Here is a 25,807-nt window from a genome sequence, read left to right on the forward strand (position 1 = left end):
TCAGGATAGTACTTAATGAAGAGGTGAGTTTTCAGCCTGCGCCGAAAGATGGGCAGCAACTCTGCTGTCCTGACGTCAGTGGGGAGTTCATTCCACCACTGTGGGGCCAGGACAGAAAACAGCCGTGACCGGGTCGATCGGCCGCAGGGACCTCTGGGCGTCGGGGAAACCAATCGCCCAGAGGCAGCAGAGCGAAGTGGTCGGGCGGGGGCGTATGGCCTGACCATGGCCTGGAGATAGGAAGGAGCTGTCCCTTTCACTGCCCTGTAGGCTAGCACCAGAGTCTTAAACTGGATGAGCTCTTACAGGTAGCCAGTGTAGAGAACGGAGGAGGGAAGTTGTGTGGGAGAACTTGGGGCGATTGAACACCAGGCGAGCTGCGGCTTTCTGGACAAGCTCCAGAGGTCTGATGGCTGACGCCAGGGCTCCAGCAAGTAGAGAGTTGCAGTAGTCCAGGTGGGAGATGACAAGAGCCTGGATTAGCACCTGCGCCGTCTCGTCAGTGAGGAAGGGGCGAATCCTCCTGATGTTGTAGAGCAGGAATCTGCAGGAGCGCGTAACCAATGCAATGTTTGCTGAGAATGACAGTTGGTCATCCAGGGTCACACCCAGGTTCCTCGCTGTCCGAGTTGGCGTCACCACGGTATCATCAATGGTGATGGACAGGTCCCGGTGTGGGCAACCCTTCTCCGGGAGGAACAGTAACTCGGTTTTGTCTAGGTTGAGCTTGAGGTGGTGTGTCGTCATCCACTTCGAGATGTCAGCCAAGCACGCAGCGATGCGCGTCTCCACTTGGGTGTCACCGGGGGGAAATGACAAGACCAGCTGGGTGTCATCGTCGTAACAATGGTAAGAGAAGTTATGCGAGCAGACAGAACCCAGAGCTGTTGTGTAGAGCGAGAAGAGAAGGGGGCCCAGGACTGAACCTTGTGGAACCCCTGTTGTCAGCATGCGTGGTTCCGACACGGCCCCCCTCCATGTCACCTGGAAGGATCGACCCGTCAGGTAGGATGCAAACAGGGAGAGTGCAGAGCCTGAGACGCCCATCCCCTCGAGGGATGAGAGGAGGATTTGATGGTTCACAGTGTCAAACGCCCCAGACAAGTCCAGGAGAATCAGGACAGAGGAGAGAGAGTTTGCTCTCGCGGCGTGAAGCGACTCTGTCACCGCAAGGAGGGCTGTCTCTGTCAAGTGACCCACTTTGAACCCGGACAGGTGGGGGTCCAAGAGGTTGTTCTGGTGGAGATAGGAAGACAGTTGATTAAAGACAGCACGTTCAAGTGTTTTGGATAGAAAGGGTAGAAGAGAAACGGTCTGAAGTTCTTGACATCCGAGGGGTCAAGTGATGGTTTCTTCAGAAGGGGGGTGACTCTGGCAGTCTTGAAGGCCGTGGGAAAGCATCCTGAAGCAAGAGATGTGTTGATGAGGTGGGTGAGGAAAGGAAGGAGGTCAGTCGCAATAGACTGAAGAAGAGGGGAAGGGATCGGGTCATATGCGAGAAGGGAGTAAAACATGGACAACAGGTAGAACACACAGTCCTGGAATATGTTTAAAACACAAGTAAACCCAAAACTCCAGACTCTGTACATTGTTGTTGTCTTGCTGTGAGTGCGTGGAGCGGTTTGCAACATGCACTATCGTAGTCTCTGCAGAAGCAGTAGCTGGTACGGGCCAGGCCTGCAGCTCTACTTTGCTGTGGTAAATGGCTTTAACCCAGCTTTGCTGCTACAGCTGATAATGGCCAAGAAAAATAACAGAAACCCGTCAATATTGCAATGTTTGTGATATGAGAAGGAATTTATTTATTTTCTATTTTTTGAAGGGAATGGTATCCCTATGTATACTATGTCTGAGATTAAAAAAGAGTGAATACCCACTGAGACTGTTGTCATAACATAATCATGTCACATGCACAATGTATCCTGTATTACATTATGATTCTTTAATGGGCTTATAATATTGTACGCCTGACATTTTTATTAATCTTTTTGATTCGGTAGGTGTTACTTCCACCGCATTCATATTACAGCATTGTATCCGCTGGACTGCGATCATCTCCGTATGCCATATTTCTTGATTGTGCGGCTCTACAGCGGGGACAGAAATGTGGGGGAAAGCGCTTATACAATTTGTCAGCTGATTAGTCACCATAATCCTTTTGACCGTTTGTCAGCCAAGAATTTCCTGCCTTGCATCAGTCGCTTCAGCCTGATGTGCTTTGAGTCACAGCTACACAAGGTTTGTTTCTCGCATTGCAAATTAGGAAGTGCAGTGTTAATATAAATGTGTTTTTTTAACGTTAATCTCAATAAATCCTTCATTAACACATTTTCCACACAATAGCAAGTCATGCATTATCAACAAGGTGATCATTGGGAAACATGCAATATGATAATCTCACTGCAGGTTCATGTATGATTTATAAGCAAATAATAATACATGTATATGTATTTTCTATGATTAAACATATGGGATTGGTGTGTATTCAGCAGGGGACGGCGTTGCTCAGCCTGCATTGTTTTCTTCCCCATCTTTGCAGTGTGAGAATGAGGAGGTGTCGGCGATGACGCGTGTGCTGGTTGCAGTGGAGATGCTCCAGTGCAACAGGAACCCGAGGCATATGGAGTTCTCTGTTCCCGGTCTCTCGTCGGTACGCACGTCTCTGCTCACGTTTTTTTTTCTACAGTAGCTGTTGCCCAGATGGTGACAACAGATGGCGAGGTGGCCCGTGAGCACACAGACACTGTCTGCATCTCATCATGTGTCAATATCTTCAAAACTACTGCAGCTGCCTCGATAATAGTGCTGTGGTTGGGTCTAAACTTTGTAACTCTGTGGAGAATGCTTCTTCTTGGTGCTCAAGGCCCTTTGACCTTTTTCCACACATTTATCTTTTGTCTCTCATCTGTCCGCGTCTTCTCGGCTCTCTTCTATTCTGTACTTTTTTTTTCCATCACCCCCTTTTCCTTCTTTCTTTTCCTTTTTCTTTCCACTTCTCCTTTAATCTTCTTCCTGTTTCCTGTGTACCTAATCACTCACCATTCCTTTTCTACCTTCCCCTCTATCCCCGGTTTACCTCAAAAATTTGCTTCACACCTTCACTCAGTGCTCGTCCTTCTTTTTCTCATGCTTGTCTTTATTTTTTTGACTCAACTCATCTGCTTACCGCCTCCTGTCTTTTCCCTCGCCAATCCTTTCTTCATTTCTGTTCTGCTTTTTGTCTTCCATCACACTTTTTGCCTTTACTCTATACTCACTCCTCCCAATTTTCTCCATTCCCTGCCTGCATTACTTTACCCCCCCCTCCTATATTTTTACCTCCCTTATTTTTATTCTCACATTTAATTGCCCGCCGTCTTTTCTCACCCTCCCTCTTCTCATCTTTTCTCTCACTCAATCTTCCCCCTCTTTTCCCACATCACCCTCCTCTCCTCCTCTCCTCCTCCCCTCCCGTCCCCTCTCCTCTCTATCCTTGCCTGAAAGCTGGTGAGCATGGCGTCTGAATGCAGCTGGACTGATGCTGTGGTGGAGTTGCAGGTGTGGTGCCAGCTGGCTGCCTGCTGCCACCATGCCAAGGACCACAGCTTGGTGCTGCGCTGCACAGAGAGCGCTCTGCAGCTGGAAGAAGCAGCAGCAAAGAGCTTCAGCGCCATGCCCTGTGTTTTGTAAGTGTAGTGAGCTGATTACAATTGATTTAAACAATAAGAGCATTTTAGAAATGCCCGGGGTAGATCTGTCTGTTTTTTCCCAACTCTTAAAAAAGAAAGACGACATGCGTGTGCTCTGTTGGAAAGCACCTTAGGTGGGTGTTTGGAGTGGTTGAGATTTGTGCTTCCAAAGCTCTCTGAGGAGCAAGTGACATCTTGTGCATATTCAAGAGTATTGCAGTTGATGAGCAAGAATTGCTTTCCTTTTTTTTTTAAGTTGCAAAGTTTGGACTGAGTATGCAAAGTTTTTTTTAGGGCATGTCATATTTATTTTTTTCATTTTGGTTGATTGATTTGACAGTGATTGGCAGCTAATACATTTCCTCATATCCCTAGGTATGGCGTGACTGCGGTGAACGAGCTGCTGAGCAGTGCCGCTTGTTTGCGAGGTTTGAGTTTAGTCCACGAGTCCAGAGGAGATCTACACACCTACAGGGAAGCTATGAAGGTGCTTCTGTCCAGTGTCAGGTGCTGTTTACAGTCACATTATACATCGACTAATGCCTTGGGCAGCCACAAAAGTTTATAAAAAGTTCCTCTTATTAAACGTTTCTAAACCTTACATGTGTTTGCTATCTTGTTGTGTCCATAGCAATGCAGAGAAGGCTGAGAATCCAGCGTTGTGTGTGGCAGCTGCCAGGCATTACTGGAACACATGTCTACCCCTGAGTCAGACTCCTGAGGAAAGATGGCAGCTCCAAGAGCCCCTGGAGAAGATCTTGACTGCTCTGGTTAACACCAACATAAAGCATGCAAACGTATGGAACCTTCATTAGTAATATTTACACATTCACTCTAACCCATATACATTGTTTCACATGCAAGCATCAGCCAGGGGTTTTAATGTGAACAAAACTAAATCCTTTGAGGGTATGTTTGGACCCCCCCAGGTCTTTGCAAAAAATGGCAAAACTGATCATTTCCTATATATAGGCACAAAACTGACGACATGTAGACAAAAATTGTACATCCCCACACAAAGTCACCCTCCAGATAAACATCAAAGTTTTAAATTGTTTCACAAAGGTTATATTTCAGTGTGTGTCTGTCTGTCTGTCTGTCTGTCTGTCTGTGTGTGTATAAATATTTAAGATATTTGAATAGAGGAGTTATAGCACACTCCCGTTTTTGTATTTTTGTTATGTTTAACAACTAGACATTATTAGCGGTGCACTTAACTCCTAAGCAGGAGCGATACAGCAGCACAGCAACAAGAGAAACCAACAACACAGAGCCTGCCCCTCTGCTGAAATGCTCCAGACGAGTCTTTCCCGACACTCAATTTTTAGTCAAGCCAGCTGCTGACAGGACGAAAGCTCTGCCAAAAAGAAGTACTAGCATCAAAATGAATAACAAGTGAGCAAAACAAGAATTGAATGACAGCCAAACTGACCTTTCATGTTCTGCTATTTTTTTTTCAGTTAGGTTGCTCTAAAGTTGAGTAAAATAGGCAGTAAAGTTCTTAAACTGGCTCAGTCATCTGTAATTGATGAAACACTTTTTCTTGAGGGGAGAAGTATGGGAAAAAAAGCGTCTTCCAAGTGGACAGCGATCCAGCTGGGGGGATAAACACGCGTTCCAATGCAAAATAACTTCAAATCCATAATCAACAGCAGCTCATTTGAGGATTCAGAATGATGTTCGGATGTTGTGTTCTTTCCAACGTGCCTTAATGACTCAATGTGATTATTTTTCTGTATAGGATGTCCAACTCTGAACATCGAAAAATGACTACCTCACTCGGATAAGTGAACCCAGTATTGTCACATTCTCTGGGTGTGGAAGGGTTTTCACAGATAAGGGGGCAGTGTGATATACAGGGAAAGGTCAGGTAGCAATTTATGCTAGACGTCAGTGAGCTTTATGTATGACCAAACACCCACCACCACCAGCAGGACTCTCCTGCTGTATCCCCTTTGTAGCGACTTAAGTGTCAATCCTTTCCCTTTTTATTTCAGAAGCAGGACAAAGTGAAAAGCTCGCTGACCTTGACAGCACTGCCTCTTGGGAGTTCTAAACATGAAGCAACAGGTGAGTGGGAAAAGAGTGGGAAAAGAACCCTGATGATCATTTTTGGATGGCTTCATGTTTTGTTTTGCTTCCTGCTTCTGATTGGTTGCCTATGTACCTAGTCTACACTATAAATAATGGATGACACAAGAAATTGTTATTCATTCCACAATAAACAATTAAGCGTTTCGCGCCTGTGACATTTGCATTTGGATGGGCTATGTGGGAGAGCTGAGTTTCTTAGATCTACATTGATAATGGCGTTGTGAACACACACTTACATGACAACACAGATCAACCATCTGAATAGAATTCCTGTGTATTTATGCATGTGAGCAGATGAAGAGGATCTCACCCTGAGAGCAGCCATATACAGTCTGTTGCTCCACATACACATTGATAAAACAGACTGGAAAAGTGCACTGCAGCTGCTGGACCGAGCTATCAGAGACATGCCTCGCACCAGACACCGGCTGTGAGTAAAAGAAAGAAAAGACAAAATTACACACAGGGGAGGGAAAAGATATGAGAGTGACAGAAATAAATCGTATTGTCCTCTGTGTTTTACCAGACCGCTGCTGAAACACAGAATACTGCTAAAAGCTCAACAGGGGAAAAGCGTAGTGACGGACATGCAGAAGTTACAAGACGAAGGAGAGCCGTACTGTTCACTAATGTGGCACCAGGTGGCACTGTGTGCTGGCAACATAACCCAACAGCTCACCTGCTACCAGAAGTCCATCACCTCTCTGTCGGTAATGTTCTGGCACCATACTTGTGTAATTACTTAAACCTGATACGTCAGCAGATTAATGCAGATACACCATGTTGGAATCTGTCATATTAGAATTCTAGTCTTAATATCATCCTTATATCTACTGTGTAGTCTCCTTTTCACTGAGCAAATTTAACATTTATAGCTACGTCTCTAGCACCATCATGTGGAGCCACTACGTCAGTGCAACTGTGTTTCCAAGTGTCCCTTTGCAATGGCCTGGAATACAGCAGGAGAGCCTCTCAATTTGGGATAAATTAAGGTTAGGATAAGAGTTAGGTTTAGGATGAAATAAATCCTTTCTACCATCTAAAGACGTCACTTCATCCCAAACTACAGGCCACATAAAGGACTATTTCCTGTCAACTATTAAACAAATGCAAAATGGAAAAATAACAACTTTTGATTTGATTGACTTTTGTGTTTGGGGTGACCGTGGATAAGTGGAGAGCAGGGCCGCCTTTCAATCAGAGGGTCGGCGGTTTGATCCCCGGCTCCTGCTCCACTAGTCTCATGTCAATGTGCCCTTGAGCAAGACACTTAACCCCAAAATTGCTCCCGTAGCTGCGTCTACGGTGTGTAGATAGATACTGAATTTTAAGTCGCTTTGGATAAAAGCGTCTGCTAAATGACCGTAATGTAATGTAATGTAATGTTTGTGAACAGAGTGAAGAGACTCCGTGGCAGAAGGTCAGCCTTCTGCTGGAGTTTGGAGAGTGGTTGTACTGTCACAACTTCCCCAAAGCCGATGCCCAACACCAGGTCCAGTGGGCCATAGACATCCTTCTACACTTGGAAAGTGAACAGGCAGAAGGATCAGGTAGAACGCATTGACTCATCTTGTGTGAATGACCAGTTAGTTGTGTTAATTATGCTACCGTGTACTCTTGAAATCTAGGAAAAGTTAGCAGATTTTAGAATTCCCCTTGAGGGACCCATGTGGGCATGGAACAAATATCTCAGGGATTTTACACAGTGTTAGTCTGAGCAGTAACATCTGATCAGTCTGATCCAGAAAGGAGCCGTGCCACAGCTTTTTGATAATTGCATCAGCAATTTGTACCCTCATTTCGACTGAACAATATTTGCTTGGTTTAATGTTTGCACAGAGGAAAAGAAACTGACCAGACAAAGAAGCAGATTTCTCAACGTCCCATGTGGGTAACCCGCTGAGAATAGCAAAGCACTATTTCTAAGACTGTGAGAGGTCCTTTGTATTCTCCTGCTAAGAGCCCCGTTAACTATTCCCTGAGAGACCAACTGAACGCCCAAATAACAGAAAAAGTGGAAACTAATTACAGAGATATGCGCCTCTGTATTGTTAGCTTCATTTGTGATTCTTAGTGTAATGGCCGCTAATGATGCTGTGCAATTACAGATTATTGTACACATCTGTTAAACTCTTTGTCACAGTTAATCTTTTATGTTATTTTTCCTCTAGAGGACAAGTCCAAAAAAAGGGATTTGAGCTCAGTGAAAGGCGAGTCCCTGGTGGGAGTACGGGGCTTGTTATTGACAGAAAGTTTGTCGGATCTGAAAGAGGTGCGGCGCCTTGACAGCTTGGTACGAGCACACGCTCTGCTCGCTGTCATGGCGGACAGGACTTCACCTGAGCACCAGCTTAACCTGCTCAGAGCCTGCGTCTTTGTGCTGCGGATATGGCAGGTACTGCATTTTTAACTCTGACAATGTGGACGATGAGGCTGTTGTTCAAGTGCATAATCAAATGTTTAAGCTGTGGAGCGTGTGCATATGTGGACTGTCTGTCACTCCAGGTGTCCATGGCGGTAGCTCGGGAGATTTCCAATGAGGCGGCAAAGAGCCAGCCCCCCCAGCCTCCGGCCTCTGCTGCATCCAAAAAAGACAAAGCCAAGGCCAAAGGCAAAAAAGGGAATGCTGTAAGTCTTATTGCTCAAATTTCATTTTGAATGTCGTTGATTTACACCGCTTAGTGTAAAGCCCTAGGTATTCACTTTCGAATGACAAAGTGGTTCCTTGACTAGTTTGTCAATGACAGCCAGCTATCGTTTAATATATCGAAATATCAATTCTGTGTCTAATCTGTTCGACCAGCCTACCCCTGCAGAAGAGAGACCTAAACCCGTTGTCTTGGATCAGGAGCTTCCTTCCACGCCACAGGACTGGGTTCGCTACGTCTGTCCTGAACAGGCCAGGCTCATCTTCAGAACCAACGGTCACCCCCACTGCATCAATGCACACAGCATTACAAAGCAGGCAGGTGTCTCAGTTTCATAACTATACCGGGTATTGTGTTATCCCTGATTTCAGTCTTGTTTTCAGGATAGCAGGGATTGTAGCTGCTGGTTATATATAACTAATGGCTCAGCTGGAAAAAACATCCATTTTGTGTCAATGTCACTCTAAGAAGCTGTCTTTTGTTGGTGAAGAGAAAGTGCATTTATTCATCTCTGTGGGTCAAATTCTGATTGGTTTGATGAGGTTGAAACTTCAGTATTCTGAAATCAATATGTGTTGTAATTCGTTTATGGATCTACCACCAAAATGGGATGGAAGTATGTGATGAGATTGGGTTTGATAAATTAGGAAGTTGCACAAACAGGTGACACCGTGGGCCACTTCCTGTGGCCCACAAAGCACCAGAACATATTAATATGGAAAAAAAATTGGCTATGCCCTGAAGAATATGATTTTTATTTATCTTTTTAAATATGTTGTTTGGCTGCAGACTCAAAGCCTGTTTTATCTCGATCTGTTGGAAAAAGAGCTCCACTCCCTCTCACTCGACCACCTGACGCTGCCCATCATACATCTTGCTGAGACCATCGCTCATGACCTTTTGGGTAGGAGGAGCCTCTCCGACCTCTACCGACTGAGGTAAGAACACTGGGAAATTAGAAGGGGAAACTCCACAGCTTTTACATATAGTAGTACTGTGTGTGAGTGAAACACACACCCGATCTCCAACCGAGCTGTCTGACCAGTTGCATTGTGGGTAATCTAGATTGCCAACGCTTTTAATAATCGATTTTAATTGATTTTATCGATTTGTTGTTGCAGCCCTAAATAGTATATATATTTACTTTATTTGAATTGTGTGCCACTGCAAGATAATGATTGGACTAAAGTCAAACTTGCTTTATTTACAGTGAACCGTCCAAACCCAGAACTGATGAGCATCAACTTATAGCAGAATTAGTCACTTTTAGTTACTTTCAGAAATAATGAAGTGACTTTGTATGTCTCTTGTTGCTCTTTTTTCCCCCCAATTAGAATTGTGAGGCGCTGTAGTCAGCTGGGTTTGGAGACACATTCACCATATCAGGAGAAGCTCCTGAACCTGAGTAAAATCCAAGAACAAGAACAGATGGGGTAAGACAACATGACCGTAAAGATTTATTGGTTGTACATTTTGTTTTAATGACCTGTGATCTCATGTTCATGGTTCCAGGTGCCACAAAGTGATCGCTTTTTCACAGGAGAGAAGAGGCCTTCACAAAGCTTCCAATCAGGTCAGCCTGCTTCTTACAAAGTAGATATATCTTGTGTTTTCAATTCTGCTTCAAATAAACTCAAAGAAATTACTATTAACATGAACAACCTTTGATTTACTGTAGTTTTATTACTTCTTAGAGGATTATTGGCAATCGCTCACAGGTGACTTATGTTGATGAAGGAGATTGACTATGGTATAGTTCTTTTACAATGTTATAATTATATAAATATAATAATTCTGTTGCATCCGTTCTCTCCCATGGTGGTGTGAATGTGTGTGTTTTTGCACTTGTATACAGTATGTCTTGCATGTATCCAACCTGTTAACAAGTTGGCAGTTCAAAAAATAACTTGATCTGTTTACCATTTAAATCAATTTATATAAAAAGTGAATTGTTTATTTTGGTGATTTTTCAGACAGTGGAGGTGGATGGAATGGCTGGCTTTTGGCGACCGAGGAGTGATGCGTGTGCTCAGCACATCTGGCTGGACAAAGCTGAGGTTTGCCTCAGCATCGGGCTCCGTCAACCAGCCAGGCAGCTCCTGGCAGAGGCCCACTCTGTGGCTCTGGTGAGTTAAAACGGAAGAAGATCACGGTCTGCGAATCTGACCAATCACTCTTGCTCACATAGAATTTTCACAGTTTTTTTGTTTTTCTCTCACTTCAAGGGGATCAGAAATCTACTTGACAAAGTACATTTTTACTTGCCCCTTTACAAATACTTTTATTTATTAGCGGTTATCAAATAACAACAAAGATATAGTTAATTGTCATTTCATCTCTATTTAAATAAATGAATCTGTAGTTTTGCCCATATTTTGTAACGCCACCCAACTAAACTCCTGGTTCGAAGATAATTGAAATGCCTGCTTGCTTTTCAGCTCATAAACTTTTTCTTTACCTGGTGCCATTTTCCCGATCGGTACTGTGCATGCGCAACTCTCAACAGAGATGAGAAGGAAGCGAGTTGGATCGCCCCTTAACCACTTCCATCATTAGCTCTTGATAAAATCTATTAACTGAGTTTTCTGTTTTCCATTCCATTATAACGTTTACTCAATTCCTCTCTGTCTAGGAGCTCAGAGACCTGAAAGCAGTGGCTAGAAGTTTGCTCAGCCTGGCCATTCTGGCTTGTGAAGAGCAGAACTTTGGACAGGCTTTGGTCCTGCTGGACAAAGCCCACGCTGTGGGTGGGGATGAGGAGTTCTGGTACCAGCTCACCCTCACCAAGCTCAGAGCTGTAGTGGGCCAGGGAGACCAAGACGCACACACCAAGGTAGAGAAACACAACCTTCTTAAAACCCACTACGGAACAATTACCTTGAATACTTTTCCCATCATGCCTGTTGTTTTCTTTCACAGGCTGAACAGATTATTAAACAAGGCTGTGTGGCTCTGAAGCTGGTTCTGGAGCAGCGGGTAAACCGAGCCCCAGAAATCACATTCTTGATCACCTCTTTAGAGATGAGGTAACCCCAAACTTCTGTGGTCATCACAAATCACCCTTAGCTTCTCTGTGTTGTCCTTTTTGATTAGGATTTTTTTGTTTTTATGATTTTTAAGCTGCACTATCCAGTTTGAGTAGAAATATGCTTTATTTACAGGCCTTCCTGTTCATAGGCACAAGATATGGGAGAAAGGAATGTAAATCCTGATCTAATGGGGTGTGTTTTGTTGCGTTCCAGGGCTGCCATTGAATGTATACGTGCCCTTAGTGGCGGTGAACCCGGAAAGAGATTTAGCAACGAGGTTGTCCAGAGGCTGATGGCCGCCTGTGATTCACTCGGAGAGTGTGCCTGTGGTTTCACTACACTCGGCTATAAAGAACACGCAGCGGAGACGCATGTGGAGCGCGCACGTGGTCTGAGGTCAGTCAGTCTGGAGCCGTACAATATGCCGTATGCAAATGTTTAATCTACTTGGGTGCATGTAGATAGCTTTGACAGTCAAGTCTTGAAAGTCAGCATATAACAGTTATTTCATACTACTATTGCACCAACACCAGACTCAAACACAATGGGTCTCATGCAAGAACATTAGAGGCTGACGTGTACCACTACCCAATGTTCTATTAGGACTAAAAGCATTAATGTTCTCCCTCATGGCAGATTAGCACCAATTAAAATACATTATCAGAAGAAAGCCAAAAGAAAGACGTAACAGTAATGTTACATAACTTGGTAACACACAATACATTTACTTTGTGTTTACAGTGCATGCTTTAGAGTGCTTTGACACATTCAAATTTAACCTGGAAAAAAAACATGAACGCTTAGAACACGATGATGACTTCACCCTCTTGTGGCTGAAACAGGTAGTACAAGAACAAATAATTAGAAATATCACTTATATATCACTGTCCTTGCAAAACGTTTTCCCCACCTGTTCTTAAGTCATAAACACAGGGGAGAAAACAGTGTAGATCAGACAAAATGGATCACCAGAATGTTTTTCTCTTTTGCCTTTCTTCTGCAGCTTATGTTGCTGTGCTGAGATACGATGGATAAATTGTCAAGCTATGACGATGATGATGATAAAATGGTCAACAGAATATTATTTATACAAAACTTTGTCTTCGTATTTGTTTTTTTTAGTTGATTTTAATGTCATTTTTAATTTATTAATATTAGGGGAATATTATTTTAGGTCCTGACCACTCATGAATTTCATTTTTACCGAAGAGAAAAATCTAAGTACCAGGAAATAATGAATGCTACTAAGTTTTAAATCACTCATAATATCCACATAGAACAAATCTGTTCGTATAAGTTGTTCTTGCATGAGGCCCAGTCTGTTCTCATATACTCTATTTGACATTTGTCTCACACAACCGTACATAGTTTTTTCCGTCTGTGTTCACCCGTCACAATATCTCTCTGCAGAATGCTAGCCAGCCATACTGCTCACGCAGAAGACAAACAGCGCTTCCTGCTCGATGGCCTCTCCCAAATGCAGCTCGCTGTTACAGAGCAGGAACATGTGGCGCTGAATGCTCAGATGCTGCTCCCCCCACAGGAGGAGGTAAATAAAGTGCATGCACATTCCTTTTTTATTGTGACGATGTCCTTTCACAAACTTTGGGAGGCATTTCATCCCTCACACATTCAGAAAAACACGGCGTCTTCTGCCATCCACACTTTTAACCGGCCACTCTACTTAACATTCTTTTGATGACACTGATCAGCAGAGAACGTGGCTGAAGATGAACACTAGAAACGGAGGCATTGCTCATTGTAAAAATATAATAAATTAGCTTTGAACAACTGTGGGTTTGCTCGGCTGTTACTCTCCAGCTCCGAAGCTGAGTTCTGGCTAAAGTTGCTGGCCCATTAAGGACATGTGCAGATGGCAAAATGTTTAAGCCTATTTAGAGGAGTATCCAAGCATGTTTTTCAGTGTTGACAGAAGAAAGGATTTTTCCTGTGAAAAGCCCTTTTTGTGGCTAAATGACAGAGCGTGAGGCTTTGTTTGTGCTCTCCGCATCTCATTTCCAAAGGAGTCTAATTAACCGAATCACAATTAAGCTGCTGCATGAGGTCATTAAGGCCCTGTTGTATGTATTGCTGTTTATATCTCAGAGATGATCCGAATCAATCAGGTAAATCCTCCATCGCTGCTTCTTGTCAACATCAGATGGGTCGCACGAATCCTGTTTTATCCAGACACTAACACAAGCTGTCACACAGACGAGGTTATCTGAGCGCTTCGGTGCCAGAGACGGCCCGGCATAACACCGGCTGCTGCAGCATCGATTTACATGCTGATGGAATCATGAATGAAAGGCGGATCGAACAACTCTCAGACCTACTGCGAAATCTTGCTTTTGAGTTTTTTGATTAACTAGTCTGTGGATGTTTTTTTTTTGTTTTTGTTTTTTTCAAATACATAAACCCCTGCAAGATTTATTTTCTAATTTCACAAAGGATAGGGCATCCTGTGATGGGGATGGTGGATGTTAGCAGATGTGATGGCTGAGAGTGAGTCAAAACGACAGACTTCCAAAAATAGAGATAAGGCCGAAACACGTGGGTGAGATTAGCATAGGTGACATTTATCATTATTCATAGTCATTATTGCCACAGCAGATGCGAGCTGGTTTGCTTTTAGACCAGTGAGGGGCACAAATAGATGACATGTGGACACGTTTCAAAACCGAAGAATAAAGTCTAAGAAGTGGATCCTCTGTTACTTCAACACATGCGTAAATGACGTCCCATCAATAGAAGAGTCTGTGGATGTTTGCCACTGGAGGCTGGATTGTAACAGTGAGTGTCCTATCAGCAGATGGCGCTGCTGCCCCATGTAAGTTTTGATACCCAACCTACATTGGAAACGAGAGACAACAGCTGGGATCACTGGAATCATGCTCATTTATTCATTCTTATGAGCTTCATGTGCTAGCTTTTGTTCCATATTCAATTTGCTTTAAGGTAGTGGTTTTCCATCCCATTCAAACACAGCCCAAGTTTCTCATGCGCCATGTCTCACAATACTTCTTACCTAAGTTTGCTATTTGTCTGTGAACTCATCGTCACAGCCCTCTCCTGCACCCTAACTTGAGAACAATTGTTTCCAATTACCATTTGAATAGCAGTCAGACTTTTTTAATACCACAAAGTGAAGGTGCTTCTGATTTTGGGTTGGCAGCCCATTTAAATAGGGAAGCAAATGGACTTCTGTGGAGTTTTCTTCATCATTTAAACTTTAAATGATGAAAATGAATGAAAAAGTTTTTACTGCTGCTTTCATCCCTTGCCAGAGTCCTGGAGTGTCTCTGGCAGCCGTGCGGAGGCTGCTGCGCCTGCGACTGGCCCTGGCAGAGTTTAGTCTGGCCGTGCTGGAGGAGCACTGTGCTGAGGAGACACGCCAAGCTCTGGCCCGCCAGAGGAAGACCTCTGCTGAGATAGCGCTGGAGGAGTTCACACGCTGCCCTCCTGAGCCCAACTCCATAGAACAGGTTAGTCGGTACACAAGCACCTCAGGCTCCGTTTCGATGTACTCTATTCTAGCGCTATAATGTCAATTAATGTTATGTAGCAAATTTACAGATTATGCTAAAGCCTTTTTACGCCAACAAACTGTTACATTAACTGGTCATTTTTTGTATTATGAGGGTATAGCATGTTATTTAATTAAAAGAATAAGTCATTATTTTATCTTTTTATCATCACTATGTAAAAAGACCAACAACAACAATTAGTTCATCCTACTCAGAAATAAAGCTTACACCTAAGAATTCATAGAACTCTATTGTTGTCCAAAAAATGTAAAAGACTTTTAGGCATTAGGTGACATATTTCTTCACAAAATAACAAGATAAGGTCAACGCATATGGATGAACTTCATTTTTCTAGAGCTTTAGTTCTCAATAAGTACAAAACATATACACCTTTCTAACGACAAAGCAGGGGTGGAACAGTCAGAAACGTTCCATCCTGTGTAACTCAGATTTGCCCTGTGCTTAAATTATTTCAAGTTTCAGGTGGAGTTTTGTCGACAACATGTCCTTAGGGCCCAGGAGGTGACACATTTACACTTCAAAGAATTCAAAGTATGACTCTAAACATCAACACGTTTAAGATCCACGTGAATGAAGTCCAGCTCACTGTGGAGGTTAGAAGGTCAGTTGCGTATCATTGCCACCTGGGGACGCTAACATGCAATGTAACACCAGGCTGTTATGGACTTCATAGCCCCCATCTGTGACCACACGTGAGCAAATGTTGTGGCTAACCAACACACTACAGCTTCTCTCACACAGCCTATGTGTGCTTTTAAATAACCGCATAAAGTGCTTCATTGGCAGTTGTGTATTATTAATCACTGTCATAACCAAACAAGTGCAGCAACAAGCCATCACTCCAAAACGGCTCCCCACCAGTGTGTTCGTCTGGGACACCATCACCCAGGATTTAAGCTGTTTGGAGTGTTTTGTCTCAATTTGAAATATTAATTTATGATTTCTTACTAGAGTGCTGGGTTTAGGAAAAGTTGCCAAGGGTCATGGGTACACTCTTGTGACTCCTCTAATTAAATAATGATAATCTTTATTTGTAGAGCAAATTTCAAAATCTATTTTACAAAGTGCTTCACAAAGGCAGCAGAATAAAACAGATCATAAATTAGGTAATAAAAATAAACATTTAATGTATAAAACAATATAGTGCAGAAAAGGTTGTATGAATGACAGTTCAGAGTAAATTATAACCCAAGTAAAATCAGGGAAGGCTTTCCGATGAAAGTTTTTCATCCTAAAGAAAATCACTGACTCAGCCGACCTGATTCTCTCGGTCCGATCGTTGCAGAGCCTCGTGGCCTTGACTGCAATCACTCTGTCCCCTTTGGTTTGCAGCCGGGCCTCTGGAACAGTCAAAAGAAAAGTAAAAGTATGTACTGGTGCGTACGGTACTAAGAGGTCAGAGATCTAGCAGGGAAAGATATCACGAAGAGACAGAAAAGTAACCTGTAAAATCTTAAAATCTAGTCTAGCTCTAGAAGAGATCAAAGAGGGATGTGATCACGTCTCTTCCTTCTGGGTAAAAGCCTGGCAGCTGACTTCATGTAAAAAAGCTGTTGAGATGAAGTTTTGTAAAATTGTCTTAAAAGTAAAGATAGATTGTATTTTTGACATATTTCTAAGATGGTATTTGCGGTGTGCTGTACTAGAAAAGAGAGAGCCAAATAACAGAGTCATGGATTTGCTGTATATCAACATATATTGCTCCTAATCTTGTGATTTGTAAACAAAAACAAAGATTTGATTTCCAGAATAACAATATCTACCAATTTGAATAACCCTAAAAGTCACAAGACGGATACACTATGTAAGAATTTCCTTCATTCTGAGTGCCAGTCAACAAATGTATAGAAAGCCAAAAAAGATATTAGCTGTTGCATCAGCCAGAACTCTAGAGGCTGAGAAGTGTGCATAAATATTACTATTATAGAGTCTTTGAAAAAGAAGGCATGCTATATCAATCCCTCAAATGGAAATCTGTATTTGAACACGCGCAGGCCTAAACAGGATTTACACACATGCATGAATGTATGGAGAGATGTTAGTCAGAGCGACGGGCAGCCTCACTGGATGGAAACCCGATCAGTTGGGGTTGCCTTGCTCAAGGGCTAAACATGTATTAGTATTTGCTTCCATTATGGGCTTTCTGTTCCGCCAAGTCCTGAACATCAATTAATCAATGTGTCCATTAAAATGTAGCGAGGTTTGTGTGTCCAAAAGCTTGTTTGTCGGATGATAGCACAGGTAAGAACATTGCCTGTCCTCCATCCATCTCCTCATGTGACCGTAACTTCCTCGGGTCTTGTCCAGGAATGGCTGAGTGTGGGCAGCACCTTGGGGCAGGTGGCCCTGGTCCAGCTGGCTGCGGTCAGCTCTCACTACCTGGTCAACATGCAGGCCAGAGCTTTCTGCCTGAGTCTGATGGGAAAATACTTCAGACTGCTGGCTGTGCAGGAGGATCCCATGTACCTGTGTGCTCTCTGGGACAGACATGAGCAGGTACTGTAGACAACACAAATGTTCATGTATATAAATGTACACACAGAGTAGTGCTCTTGTCTGGTGCATAGAGGTAATGTGTTTTATGGGATTTGATAGATGATGTAGAGAATCACAGGGAGTATCAGGAAATGTAATGAATAGATTTGAAATTGAGACACAGAACAATATATTTAAATTCCCCAGTTTGTTCCCATTGAAATACAAAATCTCTTGGATCCGACGTCTGGGGACCAAAGATGATCCTAATCTTTTTATTTGAGAAGTTTGCCTTATTAAGAACTTTATGGCTTTATTCTGGAAAAATGGTGTAAGGAAGAGATATATAATGTCCTCTGTGGCTCTGGAGGCTATTTTATGGTAGTTTATGAAATATGCTGTTGAGCTATATCACTGGAAATGATGCAGTGTTTTAAAAACCAGTATGTCTCAGCCTCTGCTGCTTCGATTCTTTTTAAAAATCTGTTTCTCTTTAGTCCCCCTTCTTTATGAAAGTACAATAATAAATCACTGGCGTACAAACCTTCCCGGTCTAAAAGCTTCTAAGGAACTAATTTTGTTCAGCACATGTATTTCAGCACTGTAGTCATGTGACCTCCGTCAGCTGCCATACCTGGTATTTATTTATTTTCCTGTTATTTCCTGACTGCACCCATGATGGTTTTAGAGTAAAACACAAAATCTTTTTTGTCCTTTTTATTAAGTAACTCTGCTCCAGGCTGTTTATGCCTTCAGAAATGTTGTGACCACAAAAACAACATACCAGAAAGAAACAACATGCTGTTATTATGTAATAATTGTAAGTCATATAAATCTCTGGCGGATTATAACCACAGGATTTATTTCCCATTTTTTTGGGAATCCTGATGCACCCGCATACACACCAGCGGAGAAATAACCTGGAAAAAGTTGCAACGCAGGGTGAAAAGCTTATAGTGATTAGAGGGATTGATGTCAGCTTACATAATTGAGGACAGAGAAGCTCAGGTCTTCATGATTTGTGATCATGAGGGGATTTTGTACTAATCACGCTCATTGTTCTGTGATCTTGAAACAACTTTGTGCAGGAGGAGGCCTGGTCCGACCCCAAAGCCGCTTCCGCGGAGGAGGAGAACTCAGAGAAAGACGTAGAATCAAGCAGACGAGAGGCGAGGGTGACCTCTGCCAAAAGTGCTGAGCTGCAGGTACATACCTCCTGACAAGTGACCCCATCACTTCTGACTCATCTCTAATCTAAGATCCTCACTCTGAGCCTCACATCTCAAATCCCCTGGAGGTAACTCTCTGGGCGCTCTGCACAGTTCTCATATTGAAAGAGATCTACTGTCCACTTTAAACTTGAGCAGAATAAAATAAGCCTCTAATATATTATTTATGTGGCAACATTTTGGAATATTAAGTAAGATTCAAGACGTAATGTTGAAAGGTTGAGTCTTGACTTGGGTGTCTGCATTGAGATCAACTACAATTAAACAAAATGTAATGTGTCATTCGGATCATATCAACATGAGATGAATACCTTCACCGACAGCTTTAATCTGATGATGTGTTCTGCTGTTAACTAGCATACTGTAGAACCTTCTAGCCTTATGTACACTATAAACATGTGAAATAGTCTGAGCCTTTTAAAAATATTTAAAAATATCTTACCTTCAAATGTAAAAGCAAAGCATTAATAAGGAATTGTTGGAATGAACACCTGGCTGAACTGCACATTGATGAAGAGAGGTCTTTAGAGGGGTTAAAAAAAACATACCAATACAATATTTATTGTCCTCTTAGTTTAAATGAAAGATATTCACCCGTGAATAACTATTATGGCCATTATAGGTTTACAAAGAAAAACGGAGCAGGGGAAAGCAGGTATGCTCCCAGAAAGAATATTACAGATTTACAAGAAAATAACTCAAATAAATAGGTTGTTTTCTTTTGAATAATCTGTGTTGTTCTTGTAAATTTTCAACTTTAATCCCAGGAAACTTTTCTCTGATTATTAACCTCCTCCTGGCTCTGGATTATTATTTTTTACTTCCCAACAATGGCCCTAAATCGGAAACAGTTCCACTCAAGCTGAAAATGTTTTTAAGCTAGGTTAGAAAAATGACTTCCACTTTCATTTTATGCAAATTGGAAATGCAAAGTTCAGACTTGATGTAGATATATCACAGAGAGAGCATGAGAGGTCTATGAGATGTAAAAAAAACAAAAAAAACACAACCCAGCAGTGGGTAGATTGAAAGATTACAGGAAATAATTATTTTTTGGAGTTGGACCAAAAGGAGAAGTTTTTCAAGTCTTGCTGTAATTGTTCCTCTTGTCCATACTGGATGTGAAGAGCTCACCTCCTTACACCTCCTTGCACTCTACAACATAATGGAAGCTAATAAGAGGCTTCAGTGGTCTGAGTAAGACAAATTAAGTTACAGTCTTTGAAAAGATTCCCTGTTTGTGTTAATATCCCTCGCCCTCAGCTCAAGGAGGAGCGGCGGTCCACGCTAACAGGAAAGCACTCTTAAGCCAGTAGTAAGCGTCATATTCGCTTCAGCTGAACAATGGACTGTATTTTTACAGGAAAAGACATCTGTGGATTTTCTTTCTTCCCGTCACTAACATTGGAGACAATTTATGAAAGAATCTTTTAATAGCCAGTATGATGAGGAGGGAGGATTACAGGGTGAGAGTTACATAACCCTTACGTGTTTGATTGATTGATTACACAGATTTACAGCTGCCTGCATTTTGTGTGTGTGTGTGTGTCTGTGATTTCTTCTTGGCAGCGGAGGAGGCGTAGGGCCCAGCAGCTGTTGGCACAGGCCAGTAAGGCACTGGCTGAGGCCGTCAGCCTGTGTCTCCAACACAAGCTGCCCTCGTTCATCCTGGCTGATGCCTCTCTCAACATGATGGAGTGTCATGGCCAGTCTGACCCTGCAGCGTCGGGTCAATACCTTGCCCTGTTTCAGGTATTGTGCATCAGATCATATGTGCATTTTTTACTTCCTCCACTGCCCGAGTCTCATTTCTGTAGGACATACCACATAGAGTGCATCGTATGAAACGGTTGTCCATATGCTACCACCGACTGACTGCATGTAGGACACCTACAGGTGTCTCTGTGCATGTCACAGTCCCTTGCATTCCTCGCGGTATCATCACCCACTATAATTCCTGCTATTACCAACAACGCCCTCCTCCATCTTCTGTTTTTTTCCCAGAGCTGCCGCACTGTCGCTGCAATGTCCGAGGTCCTAAGCTCTGCCTGCGCCGGCACCAGCGCGTCCCAGCTCTCGGCTCTGCTCAGCCTGCACAGGAAGCTGCTCCTCTCTCAAGAGGAGAGGCCCAGCGGCATGCTGCAGGGAGCGGAGGACTCCCTCAATAGCCTCTCCAAGGTGCCGGGGTCACCAAACCCCACCACTCATGATTTATGGATGCTGTCATACTCTGCTCAGTAAATTCCCTTGATGGCGGACACACACTATCGGTGCTGTTACGGCCTTTTGCTCTGAATGCACTTCCGAAACCACACCGAGAAGTGGAGCTTCAAATAAAATACTTAAAAGTTACACCAACATGCACACTAGCTAGTATGTGGGAAAACTCGAGGACATCTGCAGCCTTATGAACACAATACAGCCGGAATCTGCCCCCTAAAATGCAGATGAAACTTTTGGAATGTTAACGGAGAAGCATGTTAATGTGTAAATATTAGAAGTAAAAAATGTAAATGAATAGATGCCTTATAATCAAATTTGGTAGCGCTACTGGTTATGTGATATAATACTGTATACAATGGTGATTATAGTCCTCAATTTCCCTCAAAGCAAGTTAAGTGACTCGTGTTTGATTATGTTATTAATAGCAACAGTTATGTCTTCAGAAGAAATTCAAATTGAAAAATGCACTTTATCATTGACATGACAAAGTAAAAACTGATTGTGATATTATCATCATCGTTTTAACACGGACATGACTGAAATGTCATCATTTCATCTGTGACCTTTTCGGACAAATGACATCATTGGTTTAGTAGATCTAAAATGAGGTGTTCGGCTTCTTCAGATTTCAGATCAGTTCTAATAATTAAAGTAACGAGTGAATCATTTACTATTGTTGTTGACAACCTGAGATTCTGCAACTCTGTCTTTTTAGTTTGTTGTTGTTACCTTTTTAAAAAATGGTGCTTCATCACAAAACCAAAGCAACGACCAAGGACCTGATTCTCCATATGCTTAAAATGTTATTAGAATGTTAGTTCATCCACAGCAAATACAATCTTTTTAATTCTGTAATAAAGTGTAATATATTTAACGCATGTGCCGTAGCTGGCCGACAGTGTGTAGCATATACCAGATGATGGGGTTGCCATCATCTGGTATATAATATGTTGTTGTATTTATGATCTTGAAACACCTTTATGGTTTGCAGGCCTTCAGCCAACTGACCATCCGTCCCAGCCACCTAAATATCCTCGCAGAGCTTCCGCCCAACCTGAACATCCTGCTGCTTCAGCACTCTGAAGACGGGTAATTTCTCTTTTGTCCTTGTCTGTTTTCTCTCGCAATATTCACCTTTCTTTGCCCTGCTATAAATTCTCTCCTTATCGGCCTCTGGCTGTTTCATGGTATAGGAGTAACTGACCGCAGGTCTCGCAAGTCACGATAGGTTTGAGGCTGAAGGAACACTGTAGAATTGAAGGGGCCTGCTGTGTGGCACACCTGCCACTAGAGGGCTGATGTAGAAACTATGTATGTGCATTTATGGAAAGAGATGCATTGATGTTAATTGAAATGTAAGATATTTAAAACAAGCATGTGAAGTAGTGCATACAGTATACATTTTTTGTGAGTGTTTGCTTGTTTTTGTTTTTAGGTCAGAACTTTATGGGGCCTTCTATGAGATGACCAAAGCTCCAGATCAAAAGGGAAAGATGACACAAGTTCCAGGTTAGAGGCTTGTGCGTTGTGTTTCTGGGTTGTCCGTCCGTCCGTCTGGTCCATTCAAGCTTCGAGCTCTTCAGTACAGCACTACTGCATTTATGCATTTGTATGCCGCATCTTTGTCCCATTGCCCCGGGGAACATGGTCTTCATGACACATACGTTACTATTCGTAGCATTGTTGTCAGCATTTAAATGGGGCCAAAGTCATTTAGTATTTCCATGTAACATTTATCTGCAAGGCAGATGAAAAGTTCAGATTTAATGAAGACAGGGAGAGAGGAAAGTAGTGTAGAACATTTCCCTTTCACCTCTTTGCTTACTGGCCTGGCATGGAACACTGACTTGCATAAGTCATCACACGGTATTACCTGCTCGCATGACCTTTTGTGGGACTAGTCTGACATAAGACGTTGCAGCAATTGCGGGGGGGGGGGGACAGTAAGGGAGAAAAAAAATAAGATGAGACGGAAGAAGAGAGAGGGGGATCTAACAAAGAGACCAGGAGGAGCGGGGGTGGGGTGCTCATGGGGACCAATTACCAGGCTATTACATGTCTGTGAGTATGCGCGTCTGATTGTGTGTCAACACTGTGGTTGCAGGTACCCTGACGTGTTCTACGGTGGCCAAGGTTTCAGTCTGTCCACGGGCTCTGCTGGCACTGAGGGACCAGACTCGGGCCTTTGGCCTAGAGTCCAAACATGCCCTCATCAGGCAGGCCTGTCGGCAGAGTGCTGAGGGCGGGCCGGAGGCCTCCGAGGAGCACCGTGCTTTTCCCCGTGTACGTCTTGTTGAGACCTCTGCTCTTCTTTCACACCAGTAACATTATCCACTGCAAGCCTCATGAATACGCTCACTCCGCTGCAATTATCATCATCTCACGTCTCCTCTCGCTTGCCGGGGAGACTTGGGACGGCTCATTTTTCCATCCAAGCATATAGATGTGTGCATGAAAAAACAAATACTTTGTTAAAGCTACAGAAGCTCCTCTTCTCTTCTCTTCTCTTCTCCTATACAGAAAACTGCCGCAGAAGAAATGTTAGGAGCTCACTTCAGAGAAATTGTACAAGATATGGAAGACTATTTGAATCCACTTCTCACACAGTTTGACTTCTCATACTTAAGGTGACGTATTGTGTATGTCATGAGATTCTCCCAATTTGTCCACTACAAAGGCTCGACATATTTCATTTAGTTTCCTTCACTCGAGGAAGGAAACTTTGCTACTTTGAAGTGAAGTTGTGGCCGGTACAAATGTTTTTCCTCTGTTGGCGTTCACAAATGCATGCAGCAAGCTTAAACAAAGTGAGCGCTGCACGTCTCTATTTCTGACACTTTATCACATCTTACGCTATCTGGTTCTGTCTTGTGTTGTTGTCAGACATGAGGTAGCTCAGCCCTACTGATCCTCACCTGTCCTCACCTCCCTCAGAACCCAGGCTGCACCACCACCAGTCCCTGAAATGACCAAAACCAAAGAGAAAGAAGAGAAAGGGAGCTCAGGTAAAGGAAGAGCATATTGGTTGTGAGCTTTCTTGTGTCTGACACCCTGAGGGCCTTGTGTTTATCTTAACAGTGTATCATATGAACATCCGACATGATGATCTGCTGTGCTGCTTATCTGTTTATTGGCAACCCATCAGCAGATTTCTGTTCAAGAAGGCTGCAGCTCACCCCCCTTCAGGCCAATGTTGTGGCTTTACATGTGATATAATGTGATAAACGTCGATCTACACACACAACTTGATAACCCGGTACTTTGACAAGGCGCAGTGGGGATTATAGTGCCGCTAAACCTTTTTTTTTTTTTTTTTTTTTTTAAAGAATGAACTCTCTACATTGTTGGAACAGTGACACAACAGTTAGAAATGATGGATTTCAGAAGTGCAGCAATAAAGATTAAAGGTTGTTGAGCAGCAACATCTTAAAGATTAAAATAAAGGATGAGTTCTGTGTGTGTGTGTGTGTGTGTGTGTGTGTGTGTGTGTGTGTGTGTGTGTGTGTGTGTGTGTGTGTGTGTGTGTGTGTGTGTGTTTGGCTAAATTACCAGCAGAGTCAGGGGAGTGTGTGGTATTGCTGGCAGACAGGAAGTTGCTAGAGTTGCCGCTGGAAGCGTTGTCCATCCTGCAGGATGAAGGCCTGAGTTCTGTGTCTCGAGACTTTTCCCTCCAGCTTCTCCACAGTCGCCTGAACAGAGAGGAACCAGACAAAGGTACCAGAGACACACGTGCACTGATGTTTTAAGACACTTCCTAACCTTCCAAACTTCTAAATCTGTCTGTTTCATTCATTCATTCATTCATTCATTCAACAGGCATTCTGTTATAATTGTCCAAAGAATGGTTAATCCAGACCTTTGATCGCTCATTCCCCCTAACGTCCTTTCTTCATTTCTAAAACACCGCTTGTTGCCTTTGTTGCAGACTAAAATTTATACTTCTGCACAATACAGTGGAAGGAACTTGTATTTCTGTCAAATATCTTTTGGAAAATTGTGATACGGATCATGTAAGAGATATGCTTTATTAGAGTTCTATCACTATCTTTATCATTTTTATGTTGTTGGTAGAGTAGCAATCAATACGATTCTCACGAGTTCTTCAACCGTAGATTTCTGCTTTATATTGCAGGCGAGATATTGTGGAAAACCAACAAAGAACAGGAATGAAACCAAAAAGATATGACTTGTTATGAAAGATGACATATGAATGTTTTAAACGTGGCAAAGATCGTGTAAGAACAGGTTTCCTGATGGGAGAAATAAGACCATGCAGTCTTAGGTGTCTTATCTACTGAACTGTTCATAATTAGTGGGGTTTTTGTACAGTATAGGTGGATGTTTGCCTCGCATCATTCCCCGTCATATTTTAGTAAATGATTGCTTACATTTGCGAAAGCATCTTGATGCCTGGATTTCGACTGCAGGCAGCCATCCATAGAATTTGAATATGTTCAGGAGAGAAAGGTCATCTCACATCCTGCTGGCATGCAGAAGTTCATGCGGACATCCGTGGACACCAAGGCCAGCTTTGCTGAAGTGGTTGTCCATTAAAAGTGGCCATTTTGATGTGGCTGCCAGAGCAATTTACGGTCAGGACTGTAGTTTTAATTGTCCAGGTGTAATATATGAAGGACATGTAAGCAGAGCCTTTGTACCTCACTACGGACATTTTTGGCTTTTACATTTTTCCATCATTTTGACCACGGTGTGAGGTATTATTTTGTTAAATTTTGGAAGTTCAGCCTCCTATAATAAGTTGTTTTTCTCATATTTCCTTGTTACCACTGCAGTGTTTGATGCAATACATCAAAATCAACATTGTTGCTAATCATTATCATATCCCAGACTGTAAAATCCCCCCCCTAGCATTCAGTCTACAGAAAATAATTA

At 42.8% G+C, this 25,807-nt stretch overlaps 1 protein-coding gene across 1 annotated transcript in view; it reads left to right on the forward strand.

The window, feature by feature from the left end:
• Positions 1-25,807, forward strand: part of LOC137884746 (cilia- and flagella-associated protein 46) — a 60,003-nt gene that overhangs the window by 20,777 nt on the left and 13,419 nt on the right. The window contains exons 21-50 of the mRNA XM_068726736.1: positions 2,540-2,650; positions 3,484-3,665; positions 4,044-4,175; positions 4,300-4,465; positions 5,666-5,738; positions 6,057-6,192; positions 6,289-6,472; positions 7,159-7,312; positions 7,934-8,157; positions 8,268-8,390; positions 8,566-8,727; positions 9,200-9,348; positions 9,745-9,843; positions 9,923-9,983; positions 10,384-10,536; positions 11,043-11,243; positions 11,330-11,436; positions 11,653-11,835; positions 12,850-12,988; positions 14,727-14,924; positions 17,295-17,483; positions 18,551-18,667; positions 20,261-20,443; positions 20,696-20,869; positions 21,906-22,003; positions 22,350-22,423; positions 23,019-23,197; positions 23,435-23,541; positions 23,849-23,919; positions 24,467-24,628. Of these exons, the coding sequence (XP_068582837.1) occupies positions 2,540-2,650; positions 3,484-3,665; positions 4,044-4,175; positions 4,300-4,465; positions 5,666-5,738; positions 6,057-6,192; positions 6,289-6,472; positions 7,159-7,312; positions 7,934-8,157; positions 8,268-8,390; positions 8,566-8,727; positions 9,200-9,348; positions 9,745-9,843; positions 9,923-9,983; positions 10,384-10,536; positions 11,043-11,243; positions 11,330-11,436; positions 11,653-11,835; positions 12,850-12,988; positions 14,727-14,924; positions 17,295-17,483; positions 18,551-18,667; positions 20,261-20,443; positions 20,696-20,869; positions 21,906-22,003; positions 22,350-22,423; positions 23,019-23,197; positions 23,435-23,541; positions 23,849-23,919; positions 24,467-24,628 (4,291 nt within the window). The remainder of the gene's footprint in view (positions 1-2,539; positions 2,651-3,483; positions 3,666-4,043; positions 4,176-4,299; positions 4,466-5,665; positions 5,739-6,056; positions 6,193-6,288; positions 6,473-7,158; positions 7,313-7,933; positions 8,158-8,267; positions 8,391-8,565; positions 8,728-9,199; positions 9,349-9,744; positions 9,844-9,922; positions 9,984-10,383; positions 10,537-11,042; positions 11,244-11,329; positions 11,437-11,652; positions 11,836-12,849; positions 12,989-14,726; positions 14,925-17,294; positions 17,484-18,550; positions 18,668-20,260; positions 20,444-20,695; positions 20,870-21,905; positions 22,004-22,349; positions 22,424-23,018; positions 23,198-23,434; positions 23,542-23,848; positions 23,920-24,466; positions 24,629-25,807) is intronic.

This window comes from Cebidichthys violaceus, unplaced genomic scaffold (assembly GCF_023349555.1).
Source record: "Cebidichthys violaceus isolate CVI_PGR_0920_01 unplaced genomic scaffold, fCebVio1.0.p SCAF_10, whole genome shotgun sequence".
NCBI classification, from domain to species: Eukaryota; Metazoa; Chordata; class Actinopteri; order Perciformes; family Stichaeidae; genus Cebidichthys; species Cebidichthys violaceus.